The 20,347-nt window shown below is 38.3% G+C and overlaps 1 protein-coding gene across 1 annotated transcript; it reads left to right on the plus strand.

The window, feature by feature from the left end:
- Positions 1–1,191: 1,191 nt before the first annotated feature.
- NOC3L (nucleolar complex associated 3 homolog (S. cerevisiae)) lies at positions 1,192–17,635 on the plus strand (the record flags this gene model as incomplete). Its single annotated transcript, XM_010073983.1, has 20 exons — positions 1,192–1,399; positions 1,818–1,941; positions 4,757–4,914; positions 5,038–5,094; positions 6,136–6,266; positions 6,884–7,045; positions 7,847–7,940; positions 8,151–8,326; positions 8,535–8,663; positions 9,122–9,253; positions 9,635–9,715; positions 10,295–10,395; positions 10,869–10,941; positions 11,014–11,077; positions 11,165–11,236; positions 12,237–12,418; positions 12,642–12,770; positions 13,408–13,505; positions 15,355–15,439; positions 17,125–17,635. Coding segments are annotated over 20 exons (2,385 nt in total), but the record flags the coding sequence as incomplete, so codon positions are not given.
- Positions 17,636–20,347: the final 2,712 nt, after the last annotated feature.

The raw sequence follows: 20,347 nt of genomic DNA on the forward strand, positions 1-20,347 counted from the left end.
TTGGAACTTGATGATCTTTAAGGTCCCTTCCAACCCAAACCATTCCATGATTCTAAGAAGAAATGAATCACCCTTGTCTGTTATACTGAGGAGCATGGTGTCAGAGTTCTAGTAGAGAGCAGGGTGGTGTGCAGCCTGACCTGCTCACATGCACTTGAGCTGTGAGGTGGCATCAGGAGAGGACACGCAGAGTCCGAGATGACCTCCAGGCACAGGCACTGTTATCTGTAGCTGTTCTAGCTCACAGTGCCACGTGTATGGCATAGGGACAAAGTGTCAGTGTTGCTTCTGTCTCTTCAGCGCTTTCCCAGTAGTCAAATCTGAAAAGGGAAGATAAAGGTGAGCTAGCAAAAATTCCAGATTCAAGGAGCCCCACACTAGTCCAGCCACTTGTCCCCTTACCAGAGAGACACCCCCCCCACCAGAACTCTAATACAATGGCCCATCTTCCCTCCGCAGCCCATGCTTTCGCATGCCCCTCAGGAGGTAAGCTGTGCTGCATCCATTTCCATCTTGAATGCTCCTGGGAGTGTTTTGTGGTTTTGGCACAGGGTGCCTGTATTGATCTGTGCTTCTGGGTTTTCCCTGAGCCCTCTTTCTTGTCAGTCCCGGAGCTTTAGCACCTGTGACACATACACAGCTGTTATGTTATAACATCATGCTGTTGTGAGCCTTGCAGTGGGCAGCCTTGTCTCTTCTATGCAGCTGCTGGTCATGAAGAGTTTGGGGCAGGAGAGAGCCAAAGCTCAGCATGAGGAGGTGTGCTGCAGGAGGACATTTGCTCAAGGCTGTGGCCGTGTATTAGACCTTCCTAACCTGATCGTGTGCTGAGGAAGAATGGCATTGTGAAGAGAGGAAACAGAGTGCTTGGGAAGACACAGGGCAAAGAACTGTGCCCTAACAATCTGTTTAACATACTTTGGATGTTCATATGTCTAAAAGTGATGAACACAGGGCTTAATAAAAAAAAAAAGTCAAGGTATGATTCTGTAAAACATTCTTCACAATTCCCTCCTCTCATAAATTTATCAGAGTTGGGTAAATTTGGAGCTAACTCATTATACTATTTAGAAGAATCATGTTCTTCTGCTCTGATAGAAATATGAACTTAATGAGATCTGAAACAGTGAAATAAATTTCACAAAGGTTATGCACATGTCAGTTACTTGTAGTTTTCTGTTTGTTTCCTAGAGAAAAAACAAAAAACGAGTTCCAAGCTTTCGCAAGTTGCTGAGAACTAGTAAAATAAAACTTGACAACAAATTAAAGAATAAACAGTACAAGCAGCAAAGTGCTGCTAAGAAGTATCGAAAAGAACAAAAGAAGCTAAGGGAGGCTGTCAGAGATGCTATCTCTAGAAAACCTTTTCCATTGGAAGAATGCAAGAAAAAACAAGTTGGTAAGTGTTCAGAGTTATTTTTGTAAGCTGAAAGGTGTGAGGGTTACTAAATATCGTGCTGCTTTGTGTTGTAAAATTATGTATCAAGAAAAAAACATTTCATTTTCTGTATACAAATAATTGCTGTTCTTGTTGAAAGAAGGTGCGAGTTATGAAAAATATAAAATGTATGAAAAATATAAATTCTGGCGACAAGATCTGACATCTGGAGATGGTAGAAAACATGTTTGCTCTAATCATTATTGGATGTCAATAAAGGGACAGTTTTCTGGGCTAACACAAAACACCTGCATGAAGGTTGATGAGTTCAAGGTTGAAGTAGGGTGTAAAATGGTCTCACAAGTGTAGGCAGGGTTAGGTTTTTGAGTTTGAATATACGTACAGGATTTTAATCTATACACATAATCTTCTAAAATAGCTGAAAAACGGGAAGAAGAGGAGGAAGATGCTCTTCCACTGGACATGATGGATGAAGATGACTTAAAATTAATGGAAGATTTGGCTCAAAAAGCATCCTTTTTAACCAGAGATCTTTCTTCTAAGTGAGTGTTGTTGTGATGTCTACTTTTTGTACTAACTCAGCTTTGTGTGGTTAATATGTAATTAGTAATATAATGTAACACATATATCAGGAGGCCACTTTCAGTCTGGTGTTTCTTTGCAGTTCCAGTTTAGTGTTCCCTTAGTCTGTCAGTACATTCAATATTCGTGTATTGATGTGCATCAGTACATTCACCTGCTCTGCCTGTCCTTCTGGATACTGTTTCTGCACAGTGAGATGAGTAGCATTCCCCAAATGGAAAGAAATGCTTTAATCTGTATACAGTCTTTTTTTCTGTGTAGAGTATTCAGGATGTTCCCTGGACTTTGGGCTGCTATACTTTTGTATTGCATTGCAAATTGCTGTTAAAAAAAAAAAAAAAGCTTCTGGAAGCCATGTCTAAACGCATGTAGCACCAAAACATTCATGCAAAAAATTAATTGCCAGTTTTCTGGAGCAATGTTTTACGTAGAATTCACAATGAAATACATAGAAGGATAGTTGCTCTTTTATCTCTTTAACTATTAGTAGCTTTTAGCTCTTTTTGTAGTGTTATCTTAAACTGAAGAATTTGTCTTTTTAATCTGCTTTACTCTGATCAACTATAATAATTCTTAAGAACTTGTCAAATATTGTCTCATTTATAAATTACATGTTCATATTAGCACAGGCTAAATACTTATGTCCTTATGTACTTCAGTGTAGGCTAGGAACATATCCTGTGAGAGGGTGGTACACCACACTGCATTATTTCTGTTATCCTTGGGGAGTGGGATGTGACACAGGCTCTCCTAGTGAGCAGAGTAGAAAAGTGATAGTAGTGGTGGTAAAAGTTAACATGGAGTAGGGATAAAAAAAAAAAGGGGGCACTGACCCACTCATTATCACATCCTGGTTAAGCATGTGGCCTGGGAAGTCAAGGCAGGGTAGGGGAGGTTGAGGCTGTGGGACATCTTAAGGAAGATACTGGCCTGTTTGTCCAGTGACAGGGTCCTAGTCCTGCTTGCTTGCTGGTGGAGTCCTTCCAGGCAGGACTGCTTGGGGTTAAGTTTTTAGTGAGCCTCAGTGGTGCCAAGGCACTTGCTCATGCAGTGGAGGAGCACAGTGAGGAGGCAGGTAAAATAGCACTCTGGCCTGGTGGGAGACAGGCTGTGCTGAGATCTTAATTTTGCATCTTTTTATTTTACTTTTCCAAAATTTTTAATACATGTTTCCAAAAGATGTTTGCCTTTATAAGCTATATCTGATTTGTTCACTGTTGCCTTACTTTGAAAGCTCCCTGAGTCCCTTAGTGCTACATGAATGGGAGCAGTGCCATCTCAGAACCCATCAGCTAGTACTAGGGTTTACAGATGTCTGGTATGACCATAATTTCCCTTGTTTTCACAGCAGCTGTATTTTCTTCATGCTCAACAGATCAGTCACAGATGTGTAGAATTCCTGTGCTTGTTGAGTGGGATTTGGGTACACAGGAAAGGCTTGATCTGCACAGGAACAGCAAAGCTGAGACTGGTGCACTGTCCTTACAATGCATGCGGAGGGTGACTGTGTCATGTGTAGACTCTGGGTAGATGCTGGGATATTGTTGTGGTTTAATCCCAGCCAGTGATGGGCACCAGACAGCCACTCGCTCACTCCCCCTCGCAGTGGGATGGGGGAGAGAATTCAGGAAGAAAGGGAAGAAAACTCATGAGTTGAGATAAGAACAGTTTAATGACTGAAAAATAATAATAACAATAATAATAAAAATGATGATGGTATAATGAAAAGGAAGCCAACAAAAACAAAACTCAAGAAAAACAAGTGATGCAGCCACTTACCACCTGCCGACCAATGTCCAGCCAGTCCCAAGGCAGTGATCACATCCCACCGGCCAACTCCCCTAGCTTATATACCAAGCATGATATTTTATGGTATGGAATATCCCTTTGGCCAGTTCGGGTCAGCTGTCATGGCTGTTTCTTCCCAGCTTCCTGCACAGAAGCTGTAAGGGCAGGGGCAGTACAAGAAGCTGAAAAAGTCTGTGGCTTAATGTAAGCCCTGCTTGGCAACAACTCAGGCATCAGTGTGTTATCAACATCATTCTCAGCACAAATCCAAAAACACAGCCTCATACTAGCTACTATGAAGCAAATTAACTCTATCCCAGCCAAAACCAGCACAGATATAAAACTACTTCTCATACAAGTGATTTTTACTTTCTGAGGCCTGGCAGTCTCTGAGCCCAGAGCTTTCAGAGTCCTTCAGATATCCAGTTGAAACTCTGCCCCTTACACGAATAAAAGCAGTGTTCCTGTTATAAGACAGACCATGTGGCTTCAACAATGTGATTCTTTATCCCTGGCTTTTAGTTTTTTTAATAACATGAACAGATAACACACTTAATAGTGTGCCTGTATTAGAAGCAGTTACACCATTAATTTTTTTTAATTCAAAATCAATGCAAGTATTTTGCATGCATATGTGTGTTTACACTCATATGCCAATATTTCAAAATTCATGAAGTTGACTGACCTGCCAGATTAACTAAATCTCATTTTGTCTTTGCTCATTTCACATTTACTTTCCCATAAAAAGGAGATGGGAAGCACTGTATTGTCCTGAATTCAAAAATCCTGTACAGATCCACAATAACAGTTTTTGATTGAGTGGTGACTGGTGCTGTCAATGGTGAACATACTGAAACATTCCACTTAATAAGATCAGCCATTATTTATTTTTCTGAGTGCGGACACTTAATCCAGCTAGTATACTCTTATACATGGTTCATGTCTCATTAGATGGTTAATTCATTTAGTTTGCCTTGTATTTTTCAGTGAACCTGTTCACATTAAAAAACGAAAACATGAAAGTGTGATTGACAAATACGAGAAAGTGCCAAGACGTGTACAAACTGAGCCAGAAAAAGAACTCATTCATCTGCTCCCCATCAAAGACAAAGGTGGCATTATTCCCCAAACTATGGAAAAGCCAGGTAAGACACAGATTCTGGAATCAGTATAGTAGCCAAGATATATATATGTATATATAAATTTTTTTCTTTTAAAATTACACAATATTCATTACATGCTTGACACTAGACACTCTGTTTTTGCAGTTCTCAATGTTGCACAGGATGAAGAAGAGGATACAGAAGAAATGGAGGAAGCAGAGGGTAATAAAACATCATGTTTTCTTTTTGTTGTTGGGATTTTTTTTCCAAATCGCTTAAATATTTGAAGAGTACTTTGCTGTTCTCTATGGAAGTTTGTAATTTAAGTGTATTTTGTTCAGGGTGTTTTTGAATATGTTCATTACGATGTTGCCTTCAAAGCATAACAGTGAATTCAGAGCTTGCTTTCTTACCTGTTAGGATCCCAGGACCTGAGGAACAGCTGGCATTAGAATGTCTTTCTTTTAGAAATTATTTTGATTTCCACCTGGAACTGATGTTTGCATGAAGTTCATTATATCAGTTGTGTCATCTTTGCTAGTGAGAAGGGAAGTCTTTGTCTTATTTAAAGAATATATGCTGTGGTTCTAGTTTGATTATTCTGAGATCATTCTGAAATGGAGCTCAGGACACAGACTTCTGTAGGCCTTTAAATGTCTGTTTTTATCTTTGAAATATTTTACTTAAAACATCAGAATACCAGGAAATTCAGATTTCAATTTGCAGTTTGCTATCCACTTAAGAGTCATACTCAAGTAACAGTTGTAGTTATAACTCTGCAACTTCTGGGTCATTATTCTCTAAATGTAATCTGAAGTTGAGGAAGGACATACTTGTAGCAAAATAATACTCAGAAAACGCAAATAAAACTATTGTATTTTTAAAAGAAAAAGTGAATGGTGAATAATTTGCTGCTAATTGTAGAATACTGCAGTTTCCTATCACTGTTGGGGTCATATATTGAGTTTATATGTTCCCACTGTACTTAGGGAATACTGTTTGCAGATTCAAAACCATTTGGTCAGTTTATTTTTGCAAGGGTAAGATTTTGGAGTGGAGCAAAAATTAATCTCTAGGTTGATACAAGCTCTAGCAAGGTCATTCTTAAAGCTTCTTTTACTGTGGAACTGCATGCGTTACTCACCTGTGGTGTTATTGCGGTACCCATCTGAAATGCTGTATCTAGAACAATAGTTGGCAATATGGTATTTGTTAAGTGGCTTCCCCAGTGACCTCCTTTCTAACTCTCACACTTTATGCTAGACTTCAGTGAAGAACCCCTGCCTGCTCTCACTCCTGAGGAAATGGCTGCTCAAAGGAGACAAAAGCTGCAGGAAAGGAAGATGCACATAGCTGCCTTAGCATCAGCCATTCTCTCTGAGCCAGACAACAATGTAGGTAGCATTTACTTAACAGCCTGTATTGTGCTTTAAGTCAATAAATAAAGATCTGAAGTGACCAAATGCTAGCAAGAGAAGAAAAATACATGAGTAGAACAAGGAAAAAGGTCAGTGTTGTATCACTTCTCAGGGGGTGGCAAACAATGAAACTGTTGCCATAGGTTGGTACAAAGGATTTGAATCGGGTGAAGATCCAGGTGACTGTTTTTGCTCTGTTCAGTTGTAATTTGTCCCTCTGGATACTTGCGGTTGTAGGAATAATACTGTCTGTGGTATTTCTTGTCCAAACTACCTTGTTCTGTAAGCATGATGCTTATCTAAGCTCTGATTTCAGGGTTGTATCTGATACTTCTCCACGTTTCAGACAAGTTTGTAATAGCAGGGTAGTCTGAACATTCCCAAGATAAAAATGTTGTTGGGATATCTAGCATTTCTTGACTCTTTTTGCAGAGATAAGTAGAGTCTGAGTATCTGCTAAGTTATTTTTTTCTCTTTCTAGTATTTAAAAATGAGGCACATTTCTTGTGGCAAGCTTTTGCTGAAATGTACTTTGTGCTTGTACGTTGGTTTGTGAGTTATGTTATCTTCCACTGACTTTGCCTCTTAATCAGATTAAAAAGTTGAAGGAGCTGCGCGCCATGCTGATGGAACAGGATCCTAATGTGGCTGTGATTGTTCGGAAGCTGGTCATGGTTTCTTTGATGGAGATATTCAAAGATATTGCACCTTCTTACAAAATTCGGCCTCTGACTGAAGCAGAAAAGGCTACCAAGGTGAAATATGAAATTTCTTTATAGAGTATTGTGAGTAGTTCAGACTTTTAAATTATGCCAAATACTAATACTGATTTATTTAATATTAACTTACAGTTTTGAGCAAAGTGTGACAAATACCCAGGTACTTGTGGAAATTCTGAAATTGTGACACTTCAAGGGGCAGAGGTCTTTGTTTCGAACCTTTAATTCTTATATACTTCCTTCAGTAAGTAGGTGACATGCTGATGCTAATGGATGGAACAAAATAGTATCTGAAAGTGGCATATCAAACCTGTTTGACTTTCATCATAAACCTTGGAATAAGGTGGTGTTTTGTGTCACACTGAAGGGAGGCTTTGAGCAACCTGGTCTAGTGAGAGGTGTCCCTGACCATGGCAGTGGTCCCTTCCAACCCAAACCATTCTGTTATTCTATGAGCTAGAAAGAAAGCAAATTGTGCAACATTGTCACCTTACTGGCACAGATTTCTGTGTAATGCGTTCAGTAATTTGATGAACAAATGCAAAAGAACTTGTTTCTGGAGCTTGTTTTTAACCAATTCTTTAGAATGTTTCTTGAATATAGGTAGTGCAGTTTAGAGTCATGGCTTTAATGAAATCGGCCTAGTTGGAAAAGGCCCTCTGAGCACAAGAACATGTAGAGAAATATATAGAAATATTTTATTTTTAATACATTTCTAGAAATGTCTAGGAAAAAAAGTAGGTAATAATTTGTTTTAGAACTTTGGGGTTTTTTCACCACTGGCTAATTATAGGATTTATGTCGGCAAATAAAATATCACATGTATTATGCTTACAGGTTAAAAAAGAAACTCAGAAACTGAGAGAATTTGAAGAAGGTCTTGTGAGCCAGTATAAATTTTACTTGGAAAATCTGGAACAAACAATTAAAGGTACAGTCAAGACTTTCCATTTTTTGTGGTAAATGCAAAATTGTTTGCAGCATTACAGTTACCCTCCTCTGATTGAATGCTACCTGCTGTCTTTCATGCAAGTACTGTTTTGTATAAATGTGTAGGAGAGTGTCTGCAATAACTAAAAATGTAAGTATTTAGAAACTTCCCCACATGCTAAACAGTAATCACTAAAAATATTTTGTGCAGACTGGAAGCAAAGGAAGTTGAAGAAAAGCAATGTCATCTCATTAAAAGCATATAAAGGTCTAGCAGAGATTGCAGTGAAGTGTCTGTGTGAGCTGCTTGTGGCCCTACCCCACTTTAACTTCCACAACAACATTATTGTTCTTATTGTTCCACTCATGAATGATGCATCAAAAAAGGTAAGTGATTTTCTAAAAAAATCTTGTTTTGCATGAAAAATAACATATTTCTGAGCTTACTCCACGATATCCAGATCTTGTGGCGAAATCTTTTTGCTGTTTTACAGGCTGTGCCCTCTGTCTAATTAGTAGATACCATCAGTATTATCAGTTAGTTGTTGTCATAGACTTGGCTTTACAGAAGAATTTGTTTGAATTCACTTTTCAGATTTCTGAGCTGTGCTTTGAGGCAGTTAAGAAGCTCTTTAAACAAGACAAGTTGGGCTGTGCTTCACTCGGTGTAGTTAAGGTCATTTCTGGCCTTGTGAGGGGTAGAAATTATGATGTCAGACCTGAGGTAAGAGTCTTTCTGTTGTACTACATAATTTTCTTCTGTCAATGGTTTAAAAAAATCTGAAAGTTGAAGTTAGTGCAGCTGCTGCCTACACATGAGCAGAATTTCCTCACTCTGTCAGAACGCTGGTAGCTTAGGAGTGGGCTGAGAACAGAAGGTTAGGCGGGGAGGGGAAGGAGACTGGGAGGAGGAGATCAGCTCTTGACAGAGACATGGGTTAAGTCAGGCAGGGAAACTTGAAGTGAGAAGGGCAAATGAGGAAGGGATGGAAATGGACAGTGCTGGGGAAGGAGCTGGGAGCAGAGATGAGAGATACAGATATGAAGAAACAGGAGGGGAGTGAACAGAAGAACCTTTGACCAGGAAGGCGCACGAGCCTGAATGGAATTCAGGATTTCTTAACAATCTCTGTTCCTCTGTTGTGGATCACCTTTCATAATATTTATTTTATTTTACAATAGGTGTTAAAAGTATTTCTTCACTTAAGAATTAAGGAAGTAGAATTACAAAAAGATTCTGAAGACATTGCGCCAAAGAAAAAGTTCATGACTTACAAAGAGAAAAGAAAAAATCTTTCAAGAATGCAAAGAAAGGTATGATGTGTGCTTTCATGGTCTGCTTCAGTGACCTGATGTAGCAATTTGTTCTAGCAGTGAATGCACTTCTCCTGTTGCCATTGTTAACTCTCAGCATCAGTGATTAGTGTTTGTGTTGTACTTGAATATTTGTGAGGTTCTACAAGGAATTTAATTATCTTCCTATTTTTTTTTTCCTCTTTCTGGTGTTGATAATGCCTTTGGTTGTTTCTGATAGTAAGGAATATATCCAAGTTAGTTACCATGTAGCATCACAGGGTGACTTAAGCAACTCACCAAGCATGGAAGATTTGTTCTCTGCGTATCTTTGGAACCTGGATATCCAGGCTGCTTGGAAACATTGAATGTGTTTTCTTAAAATCAACTGTATGTTTTCAGTGGAAGAAGGCAGAAGAGAAACTGGAACGAGAACTCTTGGAAGCAGAAGCGTCAGAAAGTAAAGAAAAAAAACTGAAGCTGGTAAATAATTTAGAGATTATTCTCCTATTTTTGCACAGTAGCAGCTCCTGACCCTTTTTTAAACAAGTGTGTCCCCAACCTGTCACCATTCCATACCTCTAAATAATGTTGTCAGCTTACAGACATTTTGCCTGTGCCAGAGGTCTAGGTTTTAGTAAACCAAGCTCTCTCAATTTATCCAGGAATCCCACTTAGCCATTCCTGAAAATCCTTCTGTTCTCTGCACAAAAAGATATTTGAATCCATTGACATGTGTCCTCCAGGTGCCCTGTTCCTGTTATGTATGGCACTATGTAATGGCTGTTACCAGCCTCTCAGAGTGGCCTTTAGGCAGAGGAGTGTGGACTGAGGGGAAGAGAGGCTGTGTAGCTAGGTGACGGTGAGGAAACGGAGTAGGGGGCAGGAGAGAGCAGGACTTGAGCTTTTCAGCATAAGAAGAGCAGAGATGGCAGTGCCAGGACTGGTTTGGAAGGCCCGAGTGCAGGCTGGACAGAGAGGAACATTTTCAGTTGAGTTTCAGTGAAGCAGAAATGTATGTTCTCCATGCTCAAGTATTTTATGTTGTTTTCTTTCCTTCAGCACACAGAGACCTTGAATATTGTATTTGTAACATACTTCAGAATCTTGAAGAAAGCTCAGAAGTCTCCACTTCTGCCAGCGGTGCTAGAAGGTCTTGCAAAGTAAGAACTGAGTCCACATTCTTTTGTGTGTGTTAGAAAAGACATAAAGCACTAAAGCGATTTTTGACTTTGAAAGGGCTGTATCAGCAGTGAGAGAAGAGTCTCCCTGAAAAATTTGTTGAAATTCTTTTATTTCTCTGATGAAGTTTTTCACCTTCTTATAAAAATATTTCAATGTGATGTGAATTTTCCCGTGATAGAATTAATATGATGCAAACCCAGGGGATGTCATGCCATTCCATTATTTTGCCTGATTACTTCTTGAAGAACACTGAGCATGTCTCTAAGTGCTATATAGTGAAGCCATGATTAGCATTTAGGGGCTGAATCATCCATCTATGTGAAGATAACAGATGTGCAGTATTTGATATAGCTCTGCTTTTAAAGGTGTGGATTTTGGCAATTCAAAATACTTTGAACTGAGTTTGAAGATAATGTCTACAGCTTAAAAATAAAAATCTCTTTGATTCAAGGTTTGCTCATCTCATAAATGTGGAATTTTTTGATGACTTGTTGATTGTCCTTCATTCTCTCATTGTTTCTGGGGTAAGTTGAGCTTACTTTCATTACACTTTTCTTTATGTTATGTTCAGTACTTACTGACTTTTGTATTCTTAGGGTTTAAGCTATCGTGAAAGTCTTCATTGCGTTCTCAGTGCTTTTCATATACTCTCTGGTCAAGGTAAGAGATCTTTAAAACCAAACTTTTGTTTACAATTGTCTGATAAATTAATGGAGTAAATGTACTTATTTGGGATTATGTTAATAGGTGATGTTCTTAACATTGATCCGATGAAATTCTACACACATCTTTACAAGACATTGTTCAGCCTGCATGCAGGTAACTTCAGATACTTATTTTCAGTGTTTACCTAGATAACATTTATTCTGCTTATTTGGTATCATAGCCTTAATATAGTGTTAATAAACTACAGTTGTTTTAAGATACCTGAGTTCTGAAAAGAGTACTATCTGTTTTAATCTACTTTTTTCTCAAGATGCATGTTGCAAAACTGCAATTCAAATACTAGAAGTACTATTGCAATACATTGTAACAGGTTCTAATCATGCCACTTCATTAGGGAGTGCTGTGCTCTTGGATAAGCATTTATCCTGTCCGCAGTTTAAGTTTTTTGACTTCCAGTTTAAGTTTTTTGACTTCCTTATAATTACTTCTTTCAGTGGGAATTTAAAAATTTGCTATTTTTTCTCTAATTCTTTCTCTAATAGAGAAAAATCTCTAATGTTTCTAACATAATTCTTAAAATAATTTCAATTTAAATTCCATTTTCTAAAGTCTTCTGGTTTATATTTCTGATTTTTATAATTCTGACATTCTGATTGTCTAATCTAAATTTTCTGCTAATTCTGAGAAGCTGAATAGTTTATGAAAAAAGATATTTATAAAGTTGGAAATTAACATCATTTTAGTTAACTTCTTAAATTTGTGTTCACTAAGGAGGAAAGATTGAGAAAAAACATTCTACAATTCTGGATGGGTAAAAGACTAAATCTTTGCACCATTTAACAATTTATAAAAGATATAATGAATGCACTTAGGGTTAAAACACTAACTGTTTCTAATATTTAGACATTTTTGATGGAACAGATATTTTCTTAGAAAGGAGCACAGAAACAATGATACATTTTTTCTGTTCAGAGCTGGACTATTTTTATTAAAAAAAAATGGTTGCATATGTCTGAATCATATTAGCGCTGTGTCTGAACCTCTTAGCTTTCATACTATTTCTCAGGTTCCAGTGTACAGTCAATAGCTGAGTATTTAGCTGTACGTTCCTCAGAATGGTTATTTACTCTTTGTATGAAATTCTGTTTTTGAGGACGTACCAATGATGATATAGGGATTGTGCTCCAGTGCCTGGATGTCATGTTTGCCAAGCGGAGAAAGCAAGTTTCCCAGCAACGAGCTCTTGCTTTCCTAAAGCGGCTTTCCACGCTTGCTCTTCATGTACTTCCAAACTCCAGTGTTGGGATCTTGGCAACAAACAGGGTATTAATGCAAGTAAGTTTTACTTGTTGGAATTTTTAGCTTTCTGGTTAAAGGTTATTGAATTTTTTTGACGCATTGATTTTATGCAAAATATTTTAAAGCACCTTGAGCAAGAATGAGTATCCTTAAATGCCGCTGAGACTGAATAACATGGAATGAATCCTGAACTTAACCATGTTATAATTGGATGTGTAATACAAGCAACTCAGTCCTTTTTTTTTTGTGTGTGTTGTAGATATTCCCAAAGATGGACCTCTTACTAGACAACGAATCTCAAGGCAGTGGAGTTTACCTCCCAGAACTAGATGAACCAGAGCATTGCAATGCTCAGAACACAGCTCTGTGGGAGCTGCATTTACTGCAGGTTAGTAAGTAGCTGAGTGATTTGGGAAGGGAAAGTCATCAGTAAATAGCTGCTAAATGTTTATATGCTTTACACAAATAGAGAACTGAGGTCTTCAGGCTTATCAATCAAATCTGGCTCACAGGAGCCAATTCCCTGCAAAGAGACAGCAGCACAGTGGTATAGGAAAGGAATGAGGTCAAAAGGGGATGTTACACATCCCCTATGATAATACCACACTGGATCTTACTGCAAGTTGCCTGATAAAACTCCTTTGGAGGCTTTTTTCAATCTGTCAAGTTCCTTTGCAAGTCCAGCCCTTCTCTGGGGAGCAACTGACACCTTGATCTGGCATTCCAGCCAGTGTTGAGAGTCTGGGGCTTGGAGAGGTCTTCCTCTGCCTTTACTCCTGCCTTCTGGGAGTAGCAGTGAGATTAACTGTGGAGTTATGCTCACAGCATGACATACTAGTGAGTAAATGTATGAATGAGCATTCTTATTCACTTAACCCCAGAAACCGACTGATTTTGGGATGCTCACTTTAAAACAAAAACAGAACCTTCCATCTTATTGAAATGGAAATTAATGTGAGAATCCGTAGATAAATACATTATCCCTTATCCCTCAGCCAACTGCCGCCTTTCTTACTTTCTTTCAGAGACACTATCATCCAACAGTGCAGAAATTTGCAGCTCACCTTATTGCTGGAGCTCCAACTGAAGGCTCAGGAGCTCTTTCACTTGATTTGAGCCAGAGGTGAGTTATCAAGGAAAGAGTTCTGGAGTTCTGTTCTTAAAAACAGTGCCCGAAAAAGCAGCTGTTACTCATACTTTAGTAAAGGAATCCTTAAAAATAATTATCCATAAAATCAAAAGATTCTGTTCTTCAGACTCACTGTCTTTGTTCTTCTGCTGGGACAGAATGTTGGCTGGCCTTTTTTTTTTTTTTTTCTTTTTTTTCTTGAGGCTTCTTGCCAGGCTGTGACAAGTTTAAAAAAAATCTCAAAGCGCAGTGTGTTTTTTTTTCCCATGGGAGCAAAATACCTGCATTTCCTCAGTAGCAGCCCTGATCTGAATATGGATCAGGATCACTGGACCTTGGCTGGGTAAACTGGAAACCAAGTTGCAGCAGAAGGTCCATAGTATGTTAAAACATAAGAACAGCTACCCTGGTTCAGACTAAGGATCTAATTCAGTGTCCTGTCTTCAGCAGTGGCTGGAAGCAGGTGCCTCAGGACGAGTAAAAACAGGGCAAGTACGTAAGACACATGCTCTGAGCAGTGTTGTAGCCTCTGACTGGTTTCCGCCTCGTGGATTTCCTGAGCCTGATACTATTTTTGTTTAGTACCTCATAGTGGAAGTCTTTTCAAAAGTGTTCAGTGTTCCTTGAACGAAAGCATACATTTTGCAAATACAGCATTGTTTCGTAAGGGTTTCATGAGTCCACAACTTGCTATGTTAAGACTTGCCGCCTTTTGTTTTTAACCTGGTGCCAGCGTGCCTCATTTAACAGCCCCTGGTTCTTGCTCTGGGAGGGAGAATGAACAGTCTGCTCTAATACACTCTTTTTGTACCTCACATGGCTTGATAGACCTCTATTACATTGTATCTCTTCTGGCTGAAGGGATCTGGCCTAGACAGGAGCTATTCCATAATTTCATCATCTTTATTGCCTCTTCCTGACCTTTTATCAATTCAAGTATTTGAAGTTGAGGAGAGTGGAGACTTACATGCAATATTTGAGATGTGGGTGATCTGTGGATTTATACACTGATGTAACTATTTTCTATTCTGTTGTCTATTTCTTTCCAACTCCAAACAGCATGAAGGTCACGATCCCATGAAAGTATCTGGCATAACAACAGTATTTTTCTTCCTTAAGTGATAGTGGACAGCTCAGAGCCTATTGTTTTTATGTGATGTTTGAGACTACTTTTCTCTGTTTTTCTTTTTCCCCCACTATATTTCATTTGCCATTTTACTGAACAACTCATACAGTCTATCTGCAGTTCTTCACAGGCAGCTCATTCTTACTACTGCAAATAACTTGGTATTCTCCAGCTCATCTTTGAGTCCTGGCACAGACCTTATGTAAATCCCTAGTTTCCTTCGGCCATTGCAAAAATTGATCGTAGACTCCTGGCCTCTGCTCCCTTTTAACCAGTTCTTTTCCCATGTCATGGTCTTCCCCATTCTCGCATGGCTGCTTAGTTTTCATAAAACCCTTTGGTAAGGAACTGCTGGAAATTCAGGCAGATTGTATCAGCTAGGTAAACTTTATCCACATATTTTTGTTTGCTTTTTCAAATATGTACAGGACAAGCAATGACTGCTCGGAGCACTGGCAAGCCAACAGAACAGTTTTCTTGTCTCCCATGTCTTCTTCTGCCCCCCAAGTATTTAGAAAGATTTTACTTGTATTGTTCCCCAGCTGTTGACTTCTGACCTCTTCCCGGTGATGCTCATTATGCTGAGGAGTTCTCTTAAAGCATGGTGGAGAGTGTGAATGGCATGAGATGGTGGGGAGAAGCTGCTCTTGGTTTGGTGATATATTATTTGGAAATGTATCTAACGGCATTTTTCTTTCATTGTGGTTTTTGCTATAGGCCTGCTACAGAACTTTTTGAGGCATACAGTATGAGGGGAATGACCTTTAATCCTCCTGTTGCATCTGTAACACCCAGAAGAAAGGTACCATCTCATCTTTCTGTGTCTTTTTTTAACCACATGATATACCAATGTAACCTGTATTGGCTGGCTCAATATGCAGTGCCCAGGCATTAGCACACTTTTAGCTTGGCTTTCTGGTTTCTGTATTTTCTGTGTCAAGTATTTTTTTTTTCAGCTGGCATAAGATAGAACTGACTATAAAGAAGGAAAAAAAGGCTGTATGAATAGTTCTACCTCCCATAGCATCAGTTAATGTAGCAAGATGAATGTGGTAGCTATTATTTTACTCTTTTGCACTTTGCAGTGGTTCAGTGCAGATTTCTTGTCCCTTTTCTGTAATGATGACCTAATGTTTGCTTAAAAAGCCATCTCTCTTTCCCCAGTGTGGGTAGCTGGCAGGACACTGATCCCCATTAGAGTCAGTTTATAGCTTTAACGTGTAAATATGAAGGGAACAAAGAGCTAGTGTATAAATAGGAGAAATGGGTAAACACTTTTTAGATCCTTGGCACTGGATGTGTTCCAGATGCCAACCTCCATTAGATGTCCAGTGAATGGTGTGTCCTTTAAAAAGTGATAATTAATTTTCTTTTTTCCTAATGAAAACATTATAACCTATTCACTTTGTTAGTGCCTCCAATTTGTAACTCAGTAAGTGAAAGCCTTGAGAGCACTTTTTTTTTTTTTACATTTTAGAGAAGCAGCTTCTGCAAAATGTATTTGTACTTACTTATTCTGTCCTTCTACAATGACTTCTTGACATATCTGTCCTGCTAGGGTGTTAGATTAGCAGCTCTGACAGAACAAGGCTGGGAACAGCAGATAGGAGAGAGATTGTGTGGTGCTTGAATAAGGAAGTGCACAAGGTCTTTAAGGTAGCGGGAACAAAGGAAGAGGAAGATAACAGAATGAACTGTCCATGGGTGGTTATAATGGTCGTAACTGTCAAAATTACCCTGAGGTCTTGCCTACTCTCTGGCTGTTTGGCTCATTTTAACAAACTTTGGCAGTATCTAAGTGTTACCCTATCTGTCCTGCATGTTTTCCTTTGTGTGCCATCCTGCCATTGTCTGTCAGCACTTCCCCTCTGTTGACAGAAGCTCTGAATTGGAGTTTTTCCCTGTGTACCACTAAAGAGAGCATCTCATTCATCCTTCACTCTGTGAGTGTTAAGACTTTAACAGGGAGGTATAAATCATGTGCATGACCTTCCTCATCAGAGCACCAGCAAGGAGCTGAGGACTCCAGATCTGTCTGCAGCCAGAAGGGATTTTGTGAGGCAGGGTCAGGGCATTCCTTTCTGACTTACAACCTCTACTGTTAGCATTATTGCTTTCACTAGCCTTTTGATCAGAAATGCTTGATTTATTTTTATAAGGTGTGTTGAAGAGGAAGCAGTGTGTAAGCTCCTTCAGAACTGGAGGCTGTGGCTATGTGTAGTAGGTGTTCTTCTAAAGCCCAGTTTACAACAAAACAAAAAATCCTCACCAAAAACATGAGTTTATGAAGGACTGCCTGACACATGGCTTTGTTGCTGGCCGAGTGAAACTTAGTGGCAGGCTAGATACATGTGAGCTGCCAGTTCCATGGGTCTGGTCTAGCTGACCAGAGGCATGGGAGAGAAACAGGACTGCTAGTTTAAGCTATGCAAGGAAAACACATACTAGCCTTGTTTAGTAATGGAACTAATATTTTGTAATTTTCAGGATACATTCTCACAACTGGATTCGTTTATAGATGAAGAGCTAAACAAACAGCTTCAACAACACATCAGTGAGACTGTTGTTCACAAACGCTTGGATTTTGCTAAACACTTGAAGGAATCATCCTTGTAAATGTATCTATCAGTTATGTTCCATTGGCTTCTTAATTATGGAGAAAGATTGGCTGAAAGAAATTGCCACTCATCATTAAAAGAATTCAAGTAGGCGTTTGTTTGAATATAGAAACACACAAAAAAGTAACAGCTTTTTTTCCCAGAGGGTTAGAAGGCCTCTCCACTTAACCACTGAGCCCATGTTCTTAGAGATTGGGAACCACAATGAACAGTCACATCAGTTATTTAAAAACATACAAAACTAGGTCATTTAAGAATTGTTTGCAACCATGCATTATAGTATTTTTCTTTCTATATTTTCTAATTTTTATGACAGAATATAGACGTGTTTCTGAGAAATCACAGGCTTGTGTTGATAAATTAATAAATATTCTGGAAATTTTAATATAATATTGACTTTTATGTTTAAGATACTTAGAGATTTGGAATATGTATTGCATTTTTCCTGGTTCTCTTCTGATGTCTCCTAACCATTTATCTCAGCTTTAAATGATTATGCATTTGGTGGGGTTTTTTTCCCTCCAATGAATTTTTGGTATTGGCAAACTGAGATTACTGAAATGCAGTTCTGAACTGTCATCATGATTGAATGCTCTGCCGCAATGTCTTCAATAAACCATCACTGTCAAGAGTATTGGACAAATTCAAGGTAAGAATTTAAATCTTTAAAAAAAAAAAAATCTTCATTCCCCAAATATTAGTTTTTGTCTTTGGTTGGTTTTGAATCCATTTTCAGCTGCATGTATATGAAATAACTTGAAAGTTAGTATTAGCCTTATGTGAATTCCATTCTACAGGGGAGTGTGGTGGGCTGTCCCTGGCTGGCAGTTAAAACCTTGTGTAGTGCTTAGTCTCTGATGTGAAAATGATAGCTGTTGTTAAGTTTTGCAAAGCGTTTGTTCAAGTCACTTAACCTCCTTACAATAATCAGAATTTTTTTTTTCTCTAGTGTATTTAATCCTTTTTCCTGATTTATGGTTCTTAGATAGCTTTATAAGTAATTTCGTTTTATTTTAATACATGTTTTTAGTGTTAATCAGACTAGTCCACCAAATTTCAAATAAACATAAATTCACAAACATTTTTGAAAGACATCTACCTATTAATGGATATTTTACTATGTGGATTGCAAAACTGTCTGCATATTACTGATGGTAATACATGTGCTTCTGTGTGTTTACATTGCCATTCCTATAGTTATTTTTAGTTAAGTGGTTGCAAATATGGATGGGATTTAAATTCTGAAATATTCCAAGGGGGGCATTTGCTAATACTTTGTGAGTTCAGGAAGGCAAAAGCAAAAAGTTAACATCTTAAACCATTTATTTTTTTACAACATATACAAATACAAATTTATTCTTCAAGTCAGTGGAGAGAAAATAGTCCAGGTGGAAAAGTCACTTTAAAAACTATTCATTTTACATAGTTTCCAAACAATATAAAGACTGGCACATAGTGATATTGCATTGTCAGAATACTTTGACATGCTTTAAGATGCAGAGGAAGACAACAGTACAACTAAGTAATTTTGAAAAATCCTACACATGTATTGGAGCGAAATCTATTTATTGATCTTTATTTTTGTGTTTAATTTGCTAACTCTGCCAAATGTCTATTACTATTGAAGTTATAAAATAATTATCACAGACAGGAAAAAAACCCACCACCATTGTTACATTTAGTGGGCTACCCTAAAAGTAAACTGAGTTTTATGGCGGAATAGTAACAGCCAGTGAATAAAAACCAAATGTTAACTGAAGCATTCAGAGAGCTAGAGCATAACCGACAGTTCAGTTTCAGAAGCAGCAGACTCAACCTTTCACTGAAATGTAAAGTTACAAGCAAGTTCTTTTTAAAGACCAACTATGAATGTCAGAGAATGTGTTTTTGAAATACTTAATATGTCTGTGTTAAAGTCTTTATTTCTTGAACGCCTGTGATTTCTAGAAGCAGATTGCTTTCTAAAACTTCATCTAGAAAACTGACACAGTATGTTTTATTCTTCTAACTGCTACACTTGGGATTAGTAAAATAAAACCAGGAGACTCTCTTCAGGCGGTAGGTAGGAAGTACCTCCTGGCACGCCCCAGTTCCTGCAAACTGAGTAGTACTGCAGTGGGGTCAGGATCTGTGACTGTGCCCAGCTTTTGTCCCGTACAGTCACACTACTGCAACCAGCACATGATATGCAAGGAAAATATAAGCACATTACAGTGATTTTAAACTACTGTAGAATAAAATACTTATGTATTTTTTGCCAATAGGCAACAGAGCATGAAATTTCCACCTGTAAACTGTTCAGCGTGAGGCCTGCTACCACTCAGACTGCATGTTTCTGGAAGGTGTTGATTATTTACATTCCTTTCTTTTAACATTTATCCTGGAAGCTGCTTCCTGTAAATAGTTTGTAATGTAAAAATGAATGTATTTTCCTAATTGATGTCCATGCCCAGCCAAAAGCACAGCAAAGGGACGAAGTTATTTTGTCAATCTTGTCATAGGAATGTGTGGACAGGTATTTCTGCAGAAATAAAATGTGTGGCTGAGCAGAATAAACTTTCCTATTAGAATAATAATTCAGCACATGAAATCTGTTTAACTGGGCTTTCATAAAAGTTAACAAAAAAAGCCTTGTTTAATGCTTCAAGTGGAGTTGTATTTTCATTATTAGGATACTTGGAACCTACACAAACAGAAGAATACTGTGTTCCTTTCTAACTTCACCCCAAAATGTGCCACATTTCACCAACAGAAGTTTTCTCGGATGTTTACCAATACCTAAACTTGAAATTAAGTGATATAGGTGCATTAATGAAAATACTGGAACAGTGTAATTGGCCTTACACAATTTCAGGTGTCTACAGGCCTGTAAAGTTGGGGGTTTTTAATAGCAAGCCAGATATTTTGCAGTTCTCTTTCACCGTGATAAACAGCAGTGAAAGCAGCTTTAGACTTGAATTGCTGAGGAAGTTACTTGTATTAATAAACTATTACCACAGCTAGAAAACTACTATATTAGCAGAAATAGTACAAAACTACTCTCTTTAAATTGCTCCTAGACTTCAGGCTAGTGTTAGACCTGCATTACACAA

Source organism: Pterocles gutturalis, unplaced genomic scaffold (assembly GCF_000699245.1).
Source record: "Pterocles gutturalis isolate BGI_N339 unplaced genomic scaffold, ASM69924v1 scaffold1222, whole genome shotgun sequence".
Lineage (NCBI taxonomy): Eukaryota > Metazoa > Chordata > Aves > Pterocliformes > Pteroclidae > Pterocles > Pterocles gutturalis.